Consider the following 17,333-nt stretch of genomic DNA (forward strand, 5'->3'; position numbering starts at 1 on the left):
ATGCTGAGTAAAATAAGTCAATGGAGAAGGACAAACAATATATGGTCTCATTCATTTGGGGAATATAAAAAATAGTGAAGGGGAAAGGAGAAAAAATGAGTGGGAAATATCAGAAAGGGAGACAGAACATGAAAGACTCCTAACTCTAGGAAACGAACTAGGAGTGGGAAGGGGAGGTGGGTGGGGGGTAGGGGTGGCTCGGTGATAGGCACTTGACGGGATGAGCCCTGGGTGTTATTCTATATGTTGGCAAATTGAACACCAATACAAAATAAATTTATAAAAAAATTTTTTTTGTATGCTAAACAGGACCTACAAGCTTTGGAGGCTTGCCATTGTCTAGGTTCAGTTCTTTTTTCCTCTAGCAAGCATTAAGATAGTTGGGAGTTTCCTTCTGGAAGTTAGGTTATTGATAAATAATGCTTTTTTCTTGTAAATTTCTAAGACCTTTTGTAAGCTCAGGGAGACTTGTGTCTCTAAGACTATAATTTCTATAAGTTAACTATTTCTCCTTTCACTTAGCTTTAGGACAGCCAGGAGTGCTTGAGGAATGTCCCACATAGCCCACCTGGTGGGCGGGGGTCCCTTGTGGGGTGTCAGCTTCTGTTTTGTCCTCAGCTAGCCTTCTGTTCCTCATCATAAGCATAATCTAGTGGGACTTGAACTGTTACATGTTTATACTGAATGCCCTGATAGAACAAAGAATTATTTACTTAAAAAAATAATTATAGCTTGTGAGATATGCTGTGAATGAAAATATACCATGTTTTGAGAATTATGAAAGAGAACTATTCTAGCATTGGGGTTCACAGAAGTTTCCTCTGAGATAGTGACGTTTCAGATTTAAAGAAGTAATTGAACTTAGGTGAAACTCTTTCCATTCTGGTTTGACACTTGGGAATATTTTTTAAACCTCCAGTACAGTTAACACAGAGTGTTATATTTCATATGTATAATATAGTGATTCAACAATTCTGTACATTACTTAGTGCTCATCATAACTGTATTCTTAATCTTCTTAATCCCCTTCACCTATTCCATCCATTACCCACCCCACACCCCCTGCCCTGTGACCATCAGTTTTCTATAGGTAAGGGTTTGTTTCTTGGTTTATCTTTTTTTGTCCACTTATTTTGTTTCTTAAATTCCACATGAGTGAAATCATGTGGTACTTGTCTTTTTTGGACTTATTTTACTTAGTATTATATTCTCTAGATCCTTTCATGTTGTTGCAAATGGCAAAATTTCATTTTTATGGCTAATATTCCATTATATACATCATTTATTTATCCCTTCATCTCTCAATAAAAACACTTAGACTGCTTCCACGTCTTGGCTATTGTAAGTAATGCTGCAATAAACATAGAGGAGCATATATCTTTTTGAATTAGTGTTTTCATATTCTTTGGGTAAATACCCAGTAGTGGACTTACTGATTCATATGGTACTTCTATTTTTAATTTTTGGAGGACTCTCCAACGGTCTTCCACAGTGGCTGCATCAGTTTGATTCTCAACAGTAGTGCACAAGGGTTTCTTTTTCACCATATCCTCACCAGCACTTACTTTTTGTGTTGAGTTTTAGTCTGACTGGTGTGAAGTGGTAACTCAGTATGGTTTTGATTTGCATTTCCCTAATGATGAGTGATGTTGAGCATCTTTTCTGTGTCTGTTGGCCATCTGTATGTCGTCTTCGGAGAAATGTCTGTTCATGTCTTCTATTTTTTTTACTGGATTATTTGGGGGGGTTTGGTGTTGTTTTAGAGGTGTGTGTGTTTTGTTTTGTTTTTAATATTAAGTATTCTCTACACCCAACATGGGACTTGAATTTACAACCAAGAGACAGTTGCATGCCCCACTGACTGAGCTGGCCTGGCTGGCTTTTTTTTTTTTTTTTTTTTAAAGAATTTATTCATGAGAGGCAGAGACTTAGGCAGAGGGAGAAGCAGGCTCCCTGTGGGGAGCCTGATGTTAGACTTGATCCCAGGACTCTAGGATCACAACCTTAGCCAAAGGCAGATGCTCAACCACTGAGCCACCCAGGTGCCCCTAGAAATTCTTTTTTTTTTTTTTTAAAGATTTTATTTATTTATTCATGAGAGACATAGAGAGAGAGAGAGAGAGAGGCAGAGACGCAGGCAGAGGGAGAAGCAGGCTCCGTGCAGGGAGCCTGATGTGGGACTCGATCCTGGGTCTCCAGGATCACACCCTGGGCTGAAGGCAGGTGCTAAACTGCTGAGCCACCCAGGCTGCCCCCGCCCCTAGAAATTCTTTATGTAGTTTGGGTACTAATCCTTTATCAGATCTATCCTTTGCAAGTATTTTCTCCCATTCAGTAGATTGTTTTAGTTTTGTTAATTGTTTCCTTTGCTATACAGGATTTTTATTTTCATGTGGTCCCAGTAGTTTATTATATTTTAAAGGTTTTATTTATTCATGGGGGGGTGGGCAGAGACACAGGCAGAGGGAGAAGTAGGCTCCATGCAGGGAGCCTGACATGGGACTCGATCCCGAGAGAGAGAGACAGAGACAGAGACAGACAGGGGCAGGCACAGGCACAGGGGCAGGCTCCATGCAGGGAGCCTGACGTGGGATTCCATCCCGGGTCTCCAAGTCACACCCCGGGCTGCAGGTGGTCCTAAACTGCTGTGCCACTGGGGCTGCCCCAAGTAGTTTATTTTTGCTTTTGTTACCCATGCCTGAGGAGACATATTTAGAAAAAAGATTTAGAATATTTTTCTTTAAAAAAAAAAATTCTTCAGGCTATGCCTCAATGTTCATTTCTGTTAATGTTTTACTATAAAGTGGATTATTTTGATCTGTAGATTGAGATATGTCTTCAGGTCCTTCCTCACTGTCACTGTTAATGGTGTTCTTTCATTTGGGTGATGACTCTATCCTTCATACAGTTGTCCTTTTCTCCCTGTAGAGGAAAAGTACAAAGAAGAGAACATCTTTCTTTTTTTGTTTTATTTAAATTCAAGTTAATGTACAGTGTATTGTTAGTTTCAAGGGGAGAAGTTAGTGATTCATCAGTTGCATACAACACCCAATACTCATTCCATCACGTGCCCTCCTTAATGCCCATCACCAGTTACCCCATCTCCCCCCCCACCTCTCTCCTCCAGCAACCCTCAGTTTATTTCCTAGTTTAGCATCTCTTATGGTTTGCCTCCCTCTGTTTTCATCTTATTTTTCCTTCCTTTCCCCATGTTCATCTGTTTTGTTTATTAAATTCTACATATGGTATTTGTCTAAGAGAACATATTTCTAGAATGAATCTAATTTTTACTTTCTACCCCAAATTCATTCTTCTGCATGATCAATTTTGTTTTTTCAGTTTCTTATGCAAGTTTTAAATCTATAGGAACTTTTTTTGGTTTACATTCTTAGCTAAACCAGCTGCACTTTGATTTGAGCCAAGTCCAGTGTTAACACTGCAGTTCATAGAATTTGCTTTGATTATGTGTTTTCTTTCTTCCTGCTGCATTCTGACTTAGGTGATGGAACAGAATACAGGATCCAAATAAAGGAAAAATTTCGTATCATGTGGGATAAGAAGTGTTTGTTTGGGGGACCTGAAGATTTCCATCCTGGAATTGCTCAGGAAGATCGAGAACTGTTGGAACATCTGTTTGATGTGGATGTGAAAACCGGCGAGCAGCCACAGACAGTTGTGCTCCAGGGGGCTGCTGGAGTTGGGAAGACCAGCTTGGTGAGAAAAGCAATAGTAGATTGGGCTGAGGGCAATCTCTATCAGCAGAAGTTTAGCTATGTTTTTTATCTCAATGCAAGAGAAATCAACCAGTTGAGAGAACGGAGCTTTGTTCAAATGATATCCAAGGACTGGCCCAGCACAGAAGGCCCCATCGAAAGGATAATGACCCAGCCGAGTAGTCTCCTTTTTATTATTGATAGTTTTGATGAACTGAACTTCGCATTTGAGGAACCGGACTTTGTGCTATGTGAAGACTGGACCCAGGTACACCCCGTGTCCTTCCTTATGAGTAGTCTGCTGAGGAAAGTAATGCTCCCTGAGTCCTTTTTATTGGTGACAACGAGACTCACGGCTTGTAAGAAGCTAAAGCCTTTGTTGAAGAACCAGCATTCTGTAGAGCTGCTGGGTATGTCCAAGGATGCAAGAAAAGAATACATTTACCAGTTCTTTGAAGACAAGAAGAGGGCCTCGCAAGTATTCAGTTCACTAAGAAGCAATGAGATGCTTTTTAGCATGTGTAAAGTCCCCCTGGTATGCTGGGCCATCTGTACCTGTCTGGAGCAGCAAATAGAAATGGGTGGTGATGTTTCATTAACCTGCAAAACAACAACAGCTCTGTTCACCCGCTATATTTCTAGCCTGTTCCCACCAGTAGATGGAAACTGTCCTAGTCTGCCCAATCAAACCCAACTAAAGAGCCTGTGCCACTTGGCTGCCAAAGGAGTGTGGACTATGACATCTGTGTTTTATAGGGAAGATCTCAGAAAGCATGGCTTAACTAAATCAGATGTCTCGATTTTCCTGGACATGAATATTCTTCAAAAGGACACAGAGTATGAAAATTGCTATGTGTTCACTCACCTGCATGTTCAGGAGTTTCTTGCAGCTATGTTCTATATGTTAAGAGACAATTGGGAGACCAGGAATAATTTATTTGATTCTTTTGAAGATTTGAAGCTATTGCTTGAAAGCAAGAGTTCTAAAGATCCCCATTTGATGCAGATGAAATGCTTTTTGTTTGGCCTTTTGAATGAAGATCTACTAAAGCAACTGGAGACAACTTTGAAATGTAGACTGTCACTGGAGATAAAAGGGAAGATCCTTCAGTGGCTGGAGATACTGGGAAACATCAAATGTTTTCCAGCAGAGCTAGAATTTCTGGAATTGTTTTTATGTCTGTATGAGACTCAAGATGAAGCATTTATAAGCCAGGCAATGAGATCTTTCCAAAAGGTGGTCATTGATGTGTGTGGGAAAGTCCATTTGCTTGTGTCTTCATTCTGCCTTAAGCACTGCCAATGTTTACAGACCATTAAATTATCTGTGACTGTGGTATTTGAGAAGACGTTAAACTCAAGTCCCCCAGCTGAAATGTGGTAAGTGGGGAGGTGCCCTGTCAGGGGAGTGAGGGGAAGTAAATTTCAGAGGGAGGAAAGGAGAACTGTTGAGCTGAGATTACCCTTCAGAGTTGTCCCACCTTGAGGTAGGGAGGCCAAGCACTAAAATCCCTTATTGCCTAGTCATGGCTTCTGGTGAGGAAAGGACAAAATCTTGCCTGAAGTGACTCTCCTGGCCTGAGGGCCATCCCAAGAAAGGGGTGTGGCTGAGGGCAATCCCCTGGCAACACTTTCAACAACTAGAAATAATCTTTAGTCCTCAGGGAAGGATGTGACCTAGCACAAGGTTGGATCCACTATGATACGTATATTTAACTTTTAAAAAGAATGTACTCCAGAAGAGCCAGGGACCAGGAATTTCGTGCTGAAGCTAATTTACACAGGGTATCTGGGTGATGTTCCTCTGTAAGCTACCAACCTAGCTCACCTTCTCCATTGCCTAGATGTAGGTCAGCCTTTGTAGTTCATGAAAGATCTCAGCCCTTTAACCTCAGTAGGGAAAGTCTGATTTGGGTAAGAAATAGTAGGAGCTGAATGTATATTTTGAAAGACTAAATGAATCTTTAGTGTTTGATGCCTATATTACCCTCTTCTCTTCCATGAGTTGGCTTTTCTGGCATTCTCGGTCTATGTCTAAGAGAAGGATTAAACTATGGGATTAGCTCTAGATTTAACTAAAATTGAGGGCTTACTGTATGGTATATAGTACATGGGATATTTAACCAATTATCCAGTTTGATACTGGTCAAAAGCATATCTCCACTTATTTTTGAGATTACAAAACTGTGATTCAGAGAAGTTCACCTAGAAAGTGTACCATTATTGATTCAAGCACACATCAGATAACAGCATCTGCTTGACACGTGCCTGACAGTCTTCTGAGTCCCAACTCAATTAGTCTCAACAATCCCAGGAAGATGCTGTTATTTCCATTTTCCTAGTAGAAACCCTGAGGTACCAAGAAGATCTCAACTTCACTGAGGTCACACATCTGATTAAGTCCTTGGTTTTCTAGCTGACCCCATGCTCCCTCACTGCCATTACACGCAGTTGCAGAACCATGTCTCCTATAAGGACATACGTTTTTATTTCTCTTCTGCTGTGGACATAGGAATTGTAGGCTGGGATGCTGTGACCTTTACTGTCCTTGGGGTGTTGTAAATAACCTCCTTCAGTCTGTTATCTCAATTCTGACTTCATAGTTCTTTTTAATGCTGTGATTGAACCCAGGACATTAGAACGTATTTTGTGTTTTGTGCCTAATATTAGGAAGGCATTCTGGCCATTATATTGCTGGTCCTCATGCTACCTTCCCCTCACCTATGTTGTAATGTTACCTAATATTAGAGTTGGCATTGTTGCCAAAATAAACCTGAGATATCAGTGTTTTAAGTGGCACATTATAGGCGGGTCATTGTATTCTACAACACAACAACATTATAAACCTAACAGCCTCTCTGTCTTGTTCCCCATAATATCCTATGGCATTTCCACATAGTAAGCACTTGAATGTTTGAATGATTATTGCCTAATTTTGTCAAATTTAAGACCTCAGGTGATGTAGAAACCAGAACTCTGCAATGTTATTCAATCCAAGGTAAGTAAGGTATGGGGGAATCAATATTTATGGAGTACTGAAGGAGATCAGGATATGCCACCTCAAAATATGCCACTTTTCCATAAGAAGTCTTTTGAGCTGAAGACCTAAGAGCTCCTGAAACCCCTTACCTGCCTAGAAGCAAAGCCTCTGAAAAGAACTCCACTGTCCTAAATCTCCTCCCTGGAAGGAGTTTCTCTACTTTCTTCTTGGAGACAGAAGTTGGCACCACACCCATGTAGACATAGTCACAAACTATCCTGTCTTATCTGTTCTCTGAAGGGTCCATTTATCTTCCCAACAGATCATTTGTTTTTTCACAAGTGCCTTTACTTCCTCTGCCTTTTTCCTGCTAATTTAGCTATACAAAGCCCAAATTCTACCTTTGAGTTACTCCTCACTGAACGTCACCCACAAGTATCCACAATGCACAAGCTAGTACAACTTGTATGCTTTTCTCTTGTTAACCTGACTTTTGGCATTCCAATTTACAAGTCCCTAGCTAGAAGCTGGGAGGACACAGGAAAAAGTTTTTTCCTCTCCTACAGCAGCTATTTGTATCAGGCAACATGCTAGACTTCATATATTTTAATATGAATAAGTGCAACTACCAATTGTTAGCAAGTATTTCCCATTGTAAATGCTAAACATTTTCTGTAGATTGTTTTACTAAATCTTCACAGAAATCCTAAGAAATTGTGTTATCTTCATTGTTTAAGATGAAGAAGCTGAGGCTCACATAAATTAGTGCCAGAATCACCCAAGTTAGCGAATGGCAGAGTTGGGACTCAGGACTGTTTTGTTCTAGAGTGTACGCTTATAATCATAGGGTGTTCCTCTGTCTTATTCCTTGTTAACCTTTGTTTATAATGGGTTTATTGAAAGTATGCCTCATAGTTAAATTATACAACATTTACAAAGTGCTTTTGTGTATGCACTAAACTTGACTATTAGATCCCTGCAATCCTGCAAAAGGGGATGGAATTCCCATTTCTTAGATGAAGAAAGCTTAGAGTTCTCAGAACTGATGTGATTTACCTAAAGTAATGCAGTTTAGAAAACTGGAGAACTAGAGCTCATAACCCATGGTTCTTAATCCCCACTCCGTGCCTGAATCTCTACCCACTACTCTTATTCTTCTACTTTGAGTCTTAGATTATTTTTCTCCTTGATACTGGCTCTTTGGATATTTGAAGACCTCTGTCATCCTTCCTAAGCCGCCTCATCCAAAATGAAGTCTCTCTAGTGTAATTTTGTGTGTGAGGGAATCATTGCGGAAGCATAGCCTCCTGGAGTGCCAAGAAGACGACTTTTGAGTGGACTGTGCCCATCCCAGACCTGCACTGATGCATTCGCCATTTCCAGAATATACTTTCACCCAATACCATCTTCTGAGAATTGCCTGGGCTGAAATAGATACATTGGTCTTGTCTTTTTCTCAATTATTTAGGCAAAAGGATGATGGTAGCATTATTCATTGTTGGCAAGATCTCTGTTCCGTGCTTCATACAAATGAGCACTTGAGAGAACTGGACCTATGTCATAGCAACCTTGATGAATTAGCCATGAAGACTTTTTATCAAGAACTGAGGCACCCAAACTGTAAACTACAAAGACTATTGTAAGTTTGGCATGAGAAAATTTCATGAAATTATTTCAACTTTCTTTGTCCTACCTCCCACTATTACTTATTAGGGGGAACCAATGAATACTTAAAACCCACTGTGTAAAATACCTAAGGACAGCCATAGTATAAGCCTCTGGGGATGTGGAAGCAGACCTAGTTTGTTCTGGGAAATATTGTATGGAGTGTAGCAGCTGTTGATGTGCATTTTTTTGAGGCTTGATAAGGAATTTTCTAGATGAAGAACAAAGAGCTAAGGCATTCTAGGCAGCTCAACAGAGTATTTTCAAAGATAAATTCTGGGGGCACCTGAGTGACTCAGTGGTTGAGCTTCTGCCTTTGGCTCAGGTTGTGGTCCTGGGATAGTCCTGCATCAGCCTCCCCACAGGGAGCCTGCTTCTCCCTCTGCCTATGTTTCTGCCTTTCTCTCTGTGTCTCTTATGAATAAATAAATCTTCAAAACAAAGATAAGATTTTTTAAAGATTTTTTAATATTGAATAATTGACATTTAATAAAATGCACAGATAATTGACATTTAATAAAATGCACAGACCTGGTTAAGTTTTGACAATTGCATACACCTATGTAAGCAATACCCAAAATTAGATGGAAAATATATCCCCTCTGGAAGTTTCCTTCTACCTTATTCTATTCAACTTTCTTACCTTATGCAGTCTCTGCAGCAACCACTTTCTTACCTTTTATCACTATAGATTAGGTTGTTCTGTCCTTAAAAATTGGGATTGTTTCATATAGTTAGTATGTACTTGTGTCAGTATTTTGCTCAACAAAATATTTTTGAAAATTTAGTTGCATGCTTCAATAGTTCATTGCTGATGAGCATGCCATTGTATGATATACTGCAACTCCTTCTCTTTTGAATAGACCCCTGGGCTGTTTCCAGTTTTTGGCTATTATGAATAAGGCTGCTATGACTATTCTCATATACACTTTTTGTGTGTGATTCAGGTCTTCATCTCTTAGGTTAATATTTCGGAATGGAATTGCTATTTCACAGATGGATGTTAACTTGTTAGGAAATTGCCAATGAGCTCTTTAGAGTGGTTGTACCATTTTTCAGTTGTACTAGCAATATATTAAAGTTCCTGCTGCTCCTCATCCTTGCCGACACTTGCTATTTCAGTCTTTATTACATCTTAATTTGATTCTACAGACCCTATCACTTCTTTATAGTGGCTGGTTTGCACTTCTGTCTCCTTGTCTACTGGCTCTACTAGGAGCTGGAGCTGAGCCTATTCTGTATTCAGTGCTCATCCATGTGCTCAAGGCCTAATTGGTGCTAAGTAATATGTACTGAATGCTGAACAAATGATTAGCACTGGAGATTGTTCTTTTTTTGGGGGGGAGGGTGAAGGGGTGGGAGGACAGGCTTCTTCCTAAATATGTCCCTTGGAATCTGTTTTTAGTGAGATTGACCTTCGGTTTCAAATAATCAGATTTGGCCTGGTTTTACACATAGATGTAGTAGGTGACTGCACAGATGTCAATATTAAGGGGTTCCTGGAAATCCTTTTCCTTTACTCCCAAACATCTCCCCTACATCTCCCTTTCACTGAATGTCACCAGTCTAAAGCCCTAACAATAGCTACTGCCTTCTTTTGGGCTAAAAGGCTTACTCTTTTACAATGTGAGGGCTTCTTGGGAGGACACCACAAAGGCTGAACTTAGTTTTTCCTCCACAGTGGAGTGGCCTTCCTTCAAGTCCCTCTTCCTTAACACATGAAATTGTACTTTCAATTTATATTTAGTGAGTGCATTAGGCACTTTTACCAGATGATGATGATTAATGCCATAAACCCCAGGTAAAAGCTGTTTTCTTGGGCCTGGCCAGAAGGAGGGTGAGGGTGAAGGGTAGGTGGTGGGCAAAAGGGAGGAGAGGTGATGTTACAAAGGGATGTTCCGAGCAGACGGTGAGCAGTGTAAACATGCAGAGACACTTATGGAAGAATCAGATATAGCTAACAGTCACTGAGTAGCAGATAACAACTAGGAAGAAATACGGGTGTATTTAACTTCCTTCCATATTTAGCTTTGGGCTATCTCTGTACACCTTGCCAAGTCCATGAGTTGACATATTTTGCAATAATCTGTTTTGCTAATCATTTACATCAGTTGATATTAACTATGAACTTATCTTGGGTTATTTAAAGCATGCAATATTGTGAATTAATGTTATAATTAAAGTATTTGGAATATCCTCCATTATTTGTGGTATACTGGAATTGAGTTCAAAAACTCCTCTTCTGCTTTTCCTGATACTACCTTCTCCTACTTCAAGGTCAAAAAAAGTTGAGAGTATCAGTTGTCAGGATGTAAGGGACACCTAAGTTGTAGCCCCATTGTTTTTCTAAGCAACGTCCTGAAACTGATTTATGACTACCCATGAAATATGAGAAACTAAAAGTAAGATAAGAAATGACAAGAATATTTAGATATATAAGAGTTGAGTTTGAAAAAAAAAGGGGGGGGGGAATGCTCTAACTAGGACAGAGATAATTTTGTTAATTCCTCTTGCATATTTTTCCTCTAAAGGATGAGATTTCTTTCTTTCCCGGGTGGTTGTCAGGATATTGCTAGTTCTTTGACTCACAACCAGAATCTGATGCATCTTGACCTGAAAGGGAGTGATATAGGGGACGATGGAGTAAAGTCATTATGTGAAGCCTTGAAACACCCAGAGTGTAAACTACAGAATCTGAGGTAAGTTGTGAGTTGTTTTTTGTTCTTGTTATAACTGAACAGATAGACTCTTTTATCCAGATAGATTCTTATAGCCTGGATTTGCTGTTCACAGAACCAGCTTCAGTCTATTTTCACTATATGGAATAGCAGGAATCCATGATTTCAGAGTGACTTCCTTCTGACAAGACTTTTAACTGCTCCCATCCCCCCACTGAAGACAGTCCCCACTCCATTGTACAGTTCTGTGTCTCCATTTAAAAAAAAACAAAAACCCAGGGATCCCTGGGTGGCGCAGCGGTTTAGCGCCTGCCTTTGGCCCAGGGCGCGATCCTGGAGACCCGGGATCGAATCCCACAGTCGGGCTCCTGGTGCATGGAGCCTGCTTCTCCCTCTGCCTGTGTCTCTGCCTCATTCTCTCTCTCTCTGTGAGTATCACAAATAAATAAAAATTAAAAAAAAATTTTTTTTAAAAACCCAGAATTTATAAAGATTTAAATATTTTCATATTTAAGTACAGCCATATGTATATTCATTGTATCTTTGCTTATAAGAATGCAAGAATGGTAACTGGGGGCAGAGTTAGAAGGCTCAGTTTTACTTGTTTTGATAACTAATTACTCTTAAAATTGCAACTCCCGTGACCAATACAAAAAGTTGAGGAAGAAAACAGCAGCTGTTAGTTGTCAAGGTGCTCACTTGCTCTCACACACTGGATCCTAGTAGTGGGTCTGGTTTTTTGTTTTGTTTTGTTTTGTTTTTTTTCCCCTGAAAGTGAGGGTTGTCGATCCTACTTGGTCCCCACATTGTATGACCAATTTCAAGGGAGCTCTCCTTTTCCAAATAAAGGTTTTTAATTCAGTTTCTCACAAAGTAAAACTAAAACCAAACAAGAACAAAATAAAGTCACTGTAGTAAATTTTACCTTAAAAATTTTCACAATCCATGGACTCACTTAGGGGTGGGGAAGAGCTGAGAAGGGGGGTGGAGTAGGGTGGGCAGGGGGCAAGACAGAACCTTGACGCATGAAAGGCCAAGATAGGTTTGTACTTGTCAGAAGCAAATTGTAATCTATATGTAGAAAGCACAAGTAAAATCCAGAACAAGATCTTTTGGCTAATAGGGAGATGAACTAAATTACCTTTGGGAATTCTTTAAGCCTCCCCATGTTTTGTAGGATGAAATTCACTAATAGCATGTCTGGAAAGTTGAATGCTTCTTGAACATGGGTTGAGTTCAGTTATTAGCAGGCCACGTTGGGGTATTGGCTTTACCATCTGTGAAATAGTCTTAAGACATTGTGAGGAATTTTCAGTCACCTGCAGCCTCTAGTCTAGAACGCAGGTGAGAAGTAGGTCATTGGTTCTTTCATCAAAAGTGAAACACGTTAGTAGCAAAAAGCTGTTAAATGGAGGGAAAGAGGTTTTCTTACAGTGGGAGGAGCCATGGGTCCAAGACAAAAATGCCCTGGCACTTTATAGAGCAGCAGGCCTTGGTAAGATTTTTATCAGTTGACTTTTTTTTTTTTTAAGATTTATTCATGAGAGAGAGAGGCAGAGACTTAGGCTGAGGGAACAACAGGCTCCTTGCGAGGAGCCCAGTGTGGGACCCAATCCCAGGACCCTGGGATCATGACCTAAGAAAAGGTAGATGCTCAACCACTGAGCCACCCAGGTGCCCCTATCTGTTGACATTTGAACAGTGTTTTCCACTGCTAGCCTTCATGTAGACCCAGTTACTAGGCTTTCAAATAGGAAACCATCTATCTGGGTCAAGGAGTAGGGCTCCTTTTACCAGTAAGTAAAAGGTTTTGGTGGCAGAAGTCACTAGAGCTTCATAGTAATTGAATTATGTAGGATTGGATGTTCTCCCACGATGGGTGACCCCTTATTTACACTTTGGAGAAAGTTTCAGTTTTATGTTTGCATTAGACCTCATCACAGTTATGGACAGCTGACTGGTCACAGTAGTCTGGTTTGTGCATAGATCATGCTGAGCTTAACATTGTAGAGTTGCATTTTGATATTTATTTTCCCAGTGATTCTAGATGATGTGAGCAGTGAGAGTATTGATAAATTAGTAGGTCTTTGCCAGGCTGTCTCACAAAATATCTCCAATTACCATAGGAATTTTGCAAATTTAAACTATTTAAGAAAACTTTAAATTGCTGAGAGACTCCAATTAGCTTTTATACATGAGCATACTGGAAAAGTACAATCACTTTCATGTGAATATTTCACTGTAATATTTACTAAAGATTCCCCTCTAGAAGGGGAGAAAGATCCACTCAAGATCCTTTTGCTAATAACTTTTTCTACTTCCTATGTGTGGTCCTGATAATAAAAGCCTTGGGCATATTAGTAATGCCACCTTGTGTAATTGTTGATTCCACCAAACAACCACCTGAAGAGTGCCAAAATGGTATTTTTTTTAAGATTTTATTTATTCATGAGAGACAGAGGCAGAGACACAGGGCAGAGGGAGAAGCAGGCTCCTCACAGGGAACCTAAAGTGGGACTCGATCCCAGGACTCCCAGGTCATGCCCTGGGCCAAAGGCAGACACTTAACTGTTGAGCCACCCAGGCATCCCCAAAATGGTTTTAAAGCAAAACATTCTCTACATCTTCAAAGATTTTGAATTTAGAGGACTAATATTTCAGAAAGGGTGGCATCTAAAATAGCTGCCAGGAGAAACTGATTACTGATCAAGATAAGAAGGAAGGTGCCTGAGAATGAACCACAGCTTTGACTTTATTATTAACTAGAATAAATATTTTATAAGAGGTAAATAGTATATAGACCAGTGGAAAATTTTTGCTTTCCCAGGAGTTTGGAATCCTTCTAGTTTACTACAATTGTTTATATTCATGAAGGGTTCAAAAATGAGTTATAAATATGAACAGACTTTGGAAAAGGGAGAGTATACACTTTGAAGTCAGAACTTCTGCACCTGCACAGATTATCCAGCACACAGACTGGAGTTGAAACCTGAACTATTAATGTTCTTTTCTTTATTGCAAAAATGTCTTCTACTCATTAACTTTAATAAACTTTGATATGTATACATCCACAGCTTCATAATCACACTACACAGGATTTAAATGAAATATCATTTAAAGATTTCAGCCCTAACTTCAAACATAAATAATAATGGAATATGAGAACACCTTGATTTTTGCTATCTTAATTTGAGTTGTAGGAAGAATAACAAATACATAAGAATGTGATTTATTTTCCCTTTGAAGTTTAACTTTTGTAGAGATTTTTAGAGAAACTATTTTTTAAAAAATATTACTCCAAGTTCCTAAAAATCAATGTTTGGAAACTATATTTAAATTAACATTAAAGACCGTATAACCACTGTTAAGTATACTTTTTTGGTATATTCTTCATTCAGAGGTTGATCCAGATAGTATGATATTTGCAATATTATCTGATTTTATGACTTACAAGATTACAACTTACAAAGATGTTGGTCATTTATGGTATTAGATATTAACTCATTTTAATTATATATCCCAATTTATATTTGCATGCTTTTAAATATTAATATAAGTAATAATTATGTGACCTAGAAGGGAACTAAAAGAGATATAGGAAATTCTTTCTTTTAGATTCTTTTATTAAAAATACAAAGCTGTGTATGATCTGAAAACTGTTTGCATTCTTATTTCTCATTATGGTAAATTCAGACATAAATCCCAACGACCTCTTGTAAGTCTCAAATTACATTTTATTTAAGTTTTTAAATTTATTTATTCATAGAGATGCAGAGAGGGAGACAGAGACACAGGCAGAGGGAGAAGCAGGCTCCATGCAGAGAGCTTGACGTGGGACTCGATCCCGGGTCTCCAGGATCATGCCCTGGGCTGCAGGCGGCGCTAAACCGCTGCGCCACCTGGGCTGCCCCAGTCTCAAATTACAGAACAAATTAATTTACCTTATGTCTTACCTTGATTTATAATGGGTCATGAAGCCTATCCTGTTCATCCAAAGGCTTTCCTTCTTGCAGGGAACAATTTCTATTACCATATTTTTTTAGAAACAACTCTCCTGCCTTCTTGCAATTTCTAATGCCTATCAAAAATAATAATAATCTTGTACTCAAATAACAAAAGAATTACAAAAGTCTTGGGCATCCTGGAAATGATGCAGCAGTTTTGAGAAAACATTCACACAGTTGTTCTGAGGGCCTGGAGGGAGCAGACCATCTTAGCTAAGGGAAGACTGGCCTCTCCGGCGATGCCTCTGGAATGGCAGTGTACTGATCCTGAGCTGCTAGCAGCACAGGAAAGCTTACTTCAGTGAAAAATCTGGCATCTTGCATCAGATAGAATCCTACCCCAACTATGTCTCCAACATCAGGAGACCTTTATCCTTGAAACATGGATTTCTTCTTCTGAATGCACTGTATCTAGGACCACCTGGTGGACCTGTACCCATGGACAGCTGGTTAGAGAAACAGACCGAAATCAATGAGAACAAAACTATAACTGCTTGCTTTAATTTTAAAAATTATAATTTGTCTGGAAATTGTCAGCCCTGGGCCTCACCATAGGGGCACTATTAAGAGATAATTGGTTCATCGCTGCAGCAGGACCCAAATGTAAGTTAACATGTCTCCTCTGTTTGCTGGCCCATATGCAGGGGGCCGTTTGGAATCTGCATCCTCAGCTCAGCTTTTGATTGAATCACTGGTGATTCAGGTTATATATTAATATAATGGAGATAAGATCTTCAAACTCTAGGGACAGTTATGTTTTTAAAACTTCCTTATATATGTGAGAGGGGAGTACTGGTGATCTGATTGACAAAATCTGTTCCCTATTTGTAACATTTAGAAATTAAATATCAATTTGAAATAAGAGTGACACAGTATTTAAACAAACGATCAAAATTAGACTGATGAGTACTTATGAGTTGTTTTCCCAAGGCCTAGCAAAGGTTTTAGTTCTATTGCTCTGTTTTTCAAGAGTGTCTATTAGTCACTGGTTGTAGCTCTTTTCCTATATAACTGTTACTTTTGGTCATATTAATCTTGTTTTCCCCTTCTTGAGGTATATCAAATTTATTTTCATGGATTTTTTTTTTTTTTTAATATTCATGAGAGAGACAGAGAGGCAGAGACACAGGCAGAGGAAGAAGCAGACTCCCTGCAGGGAGCCTGATGCAGGTCTGGATCCCAGAACCCTGGGATCATGACCTGAGCCAAAGGCAGAGGAACAACCACTGAGCCTCTCAGGTGCCCCTATTTTCATTGATTTTGTTTTTTATTGTCTGAAATATGGATTTCAGGTTTCCCTTGTCTTTAAACCATTGCAATTTTTTTTTTCTTTTTAAATCTTAAACCTTCCTTTTCTCAGCCTGATCTCCACTTAGGATGTATTCTTCAGAGAATTTGCATCTTCCTATACATTTAAAACCTAAAACAAGCCATTCTAAACATTTTCTTCTGTTTCTGTTTTCTCTTTTTCATATGTGTACTTATCTTCTCTCCCTTAGTTAAGCTTTAATATTTTCTCCACATTGGAATCTTTTATCCGTCTAGAAGGGCTCCATCCAAACCCAGCGTTTCTCTTGTTTCTCTGCCTGCTTGGCTGCTGACAGACTTCCCTTTTGTATCACTCTCTTTAGGCTGCTGTAACCAAGTACCCCCTTAAAACAGAAATCTATTTCTCAAAGCTTTGGAGCCTGAAAGTTCAAGATCAGGGTGCATTTCTGGTGAGGTGTCTCCCATTGGCTTGTAGGTAGCCCCCTTCTTGTGGTGTCTTCATGTGCCTTTTGCGTGTGTGTGCGTGCATGTTCTTGGTGCCCCTCTCCTAAGGGCACCAGGCCTGTTGCATCAGGGTCCCTCTTATGACCTCATGTAACCTTAATTATCTCCCTAAGGCCTGTCTCCACATACGGTCACTTGAGAGTTTGGTGTTCCCCGAAATTTGTATGTTGAAGTCAATTCAGTCCGTGACACCTTTTCAGGGCAAGTTGAAGTTTTCAGCCTTAGGCTGTGTCCTTAGTCATATGTTGAAGTCTAGTTCTGGATTGAGGAGGGAGCAGCTCTTTCCTACCTATGGACATCCTTATTTTGATGAAGAGAACCAATTCCTGAGGAATGGAGTTGATACGTGCTTGGTTCAAAGAAGGAATTAGAGCAACTCCAAGTTTTTGGAACCTGTTGTCACCTGCCTTCTCTTGGAGCTGGTATCAGGCCCAGGCTCCTCTGAGCATAAATAGGAGCCTCTAAAAATGTGGGCTCTACCGGCACTTCTTCCATTCTTCTGCTTCCCTTCTTTATTTTT

General features: G+C 39.6%; 1 protein-coding gene across 1 annotated transcript in view; it reads left to right on the forward strand.

Annotated features, from left to right (window-relative positions):
* NLRP14 (NLR family pyrin domain containing 14) overlaps positions 1–17,333 on the forward strand; it is a 41,950-nt gene that overhangs the window by 11,570 nt on the left and 13,047 nt on the right. Inside the window, 3 exon segments of the mRNA XM_025459341.3 lie at positions 3,500–5,093; positions 8,162–8,332; positions 10,890–11,057. Coding sequence (XP_025315126.3) covers positions 3,500–5,093; positions 8,162–8,332; positions 10,890–11,057 — 1,933 coding nt within the window.

The sequence above is a fragment of the Canis lupus genome, chromosome 21, assembly GCF_003254725.2.
Source record: "Canis lupus dingo isolate Sandy chromosome 21, ASM325472v2, whole genome shotgun sequence".
Lineage (NCBI taxonomy): Eukaryota > Metazoa > Chordata > Mammalia > Carnivora > Canidae > Canis > Canis lupus.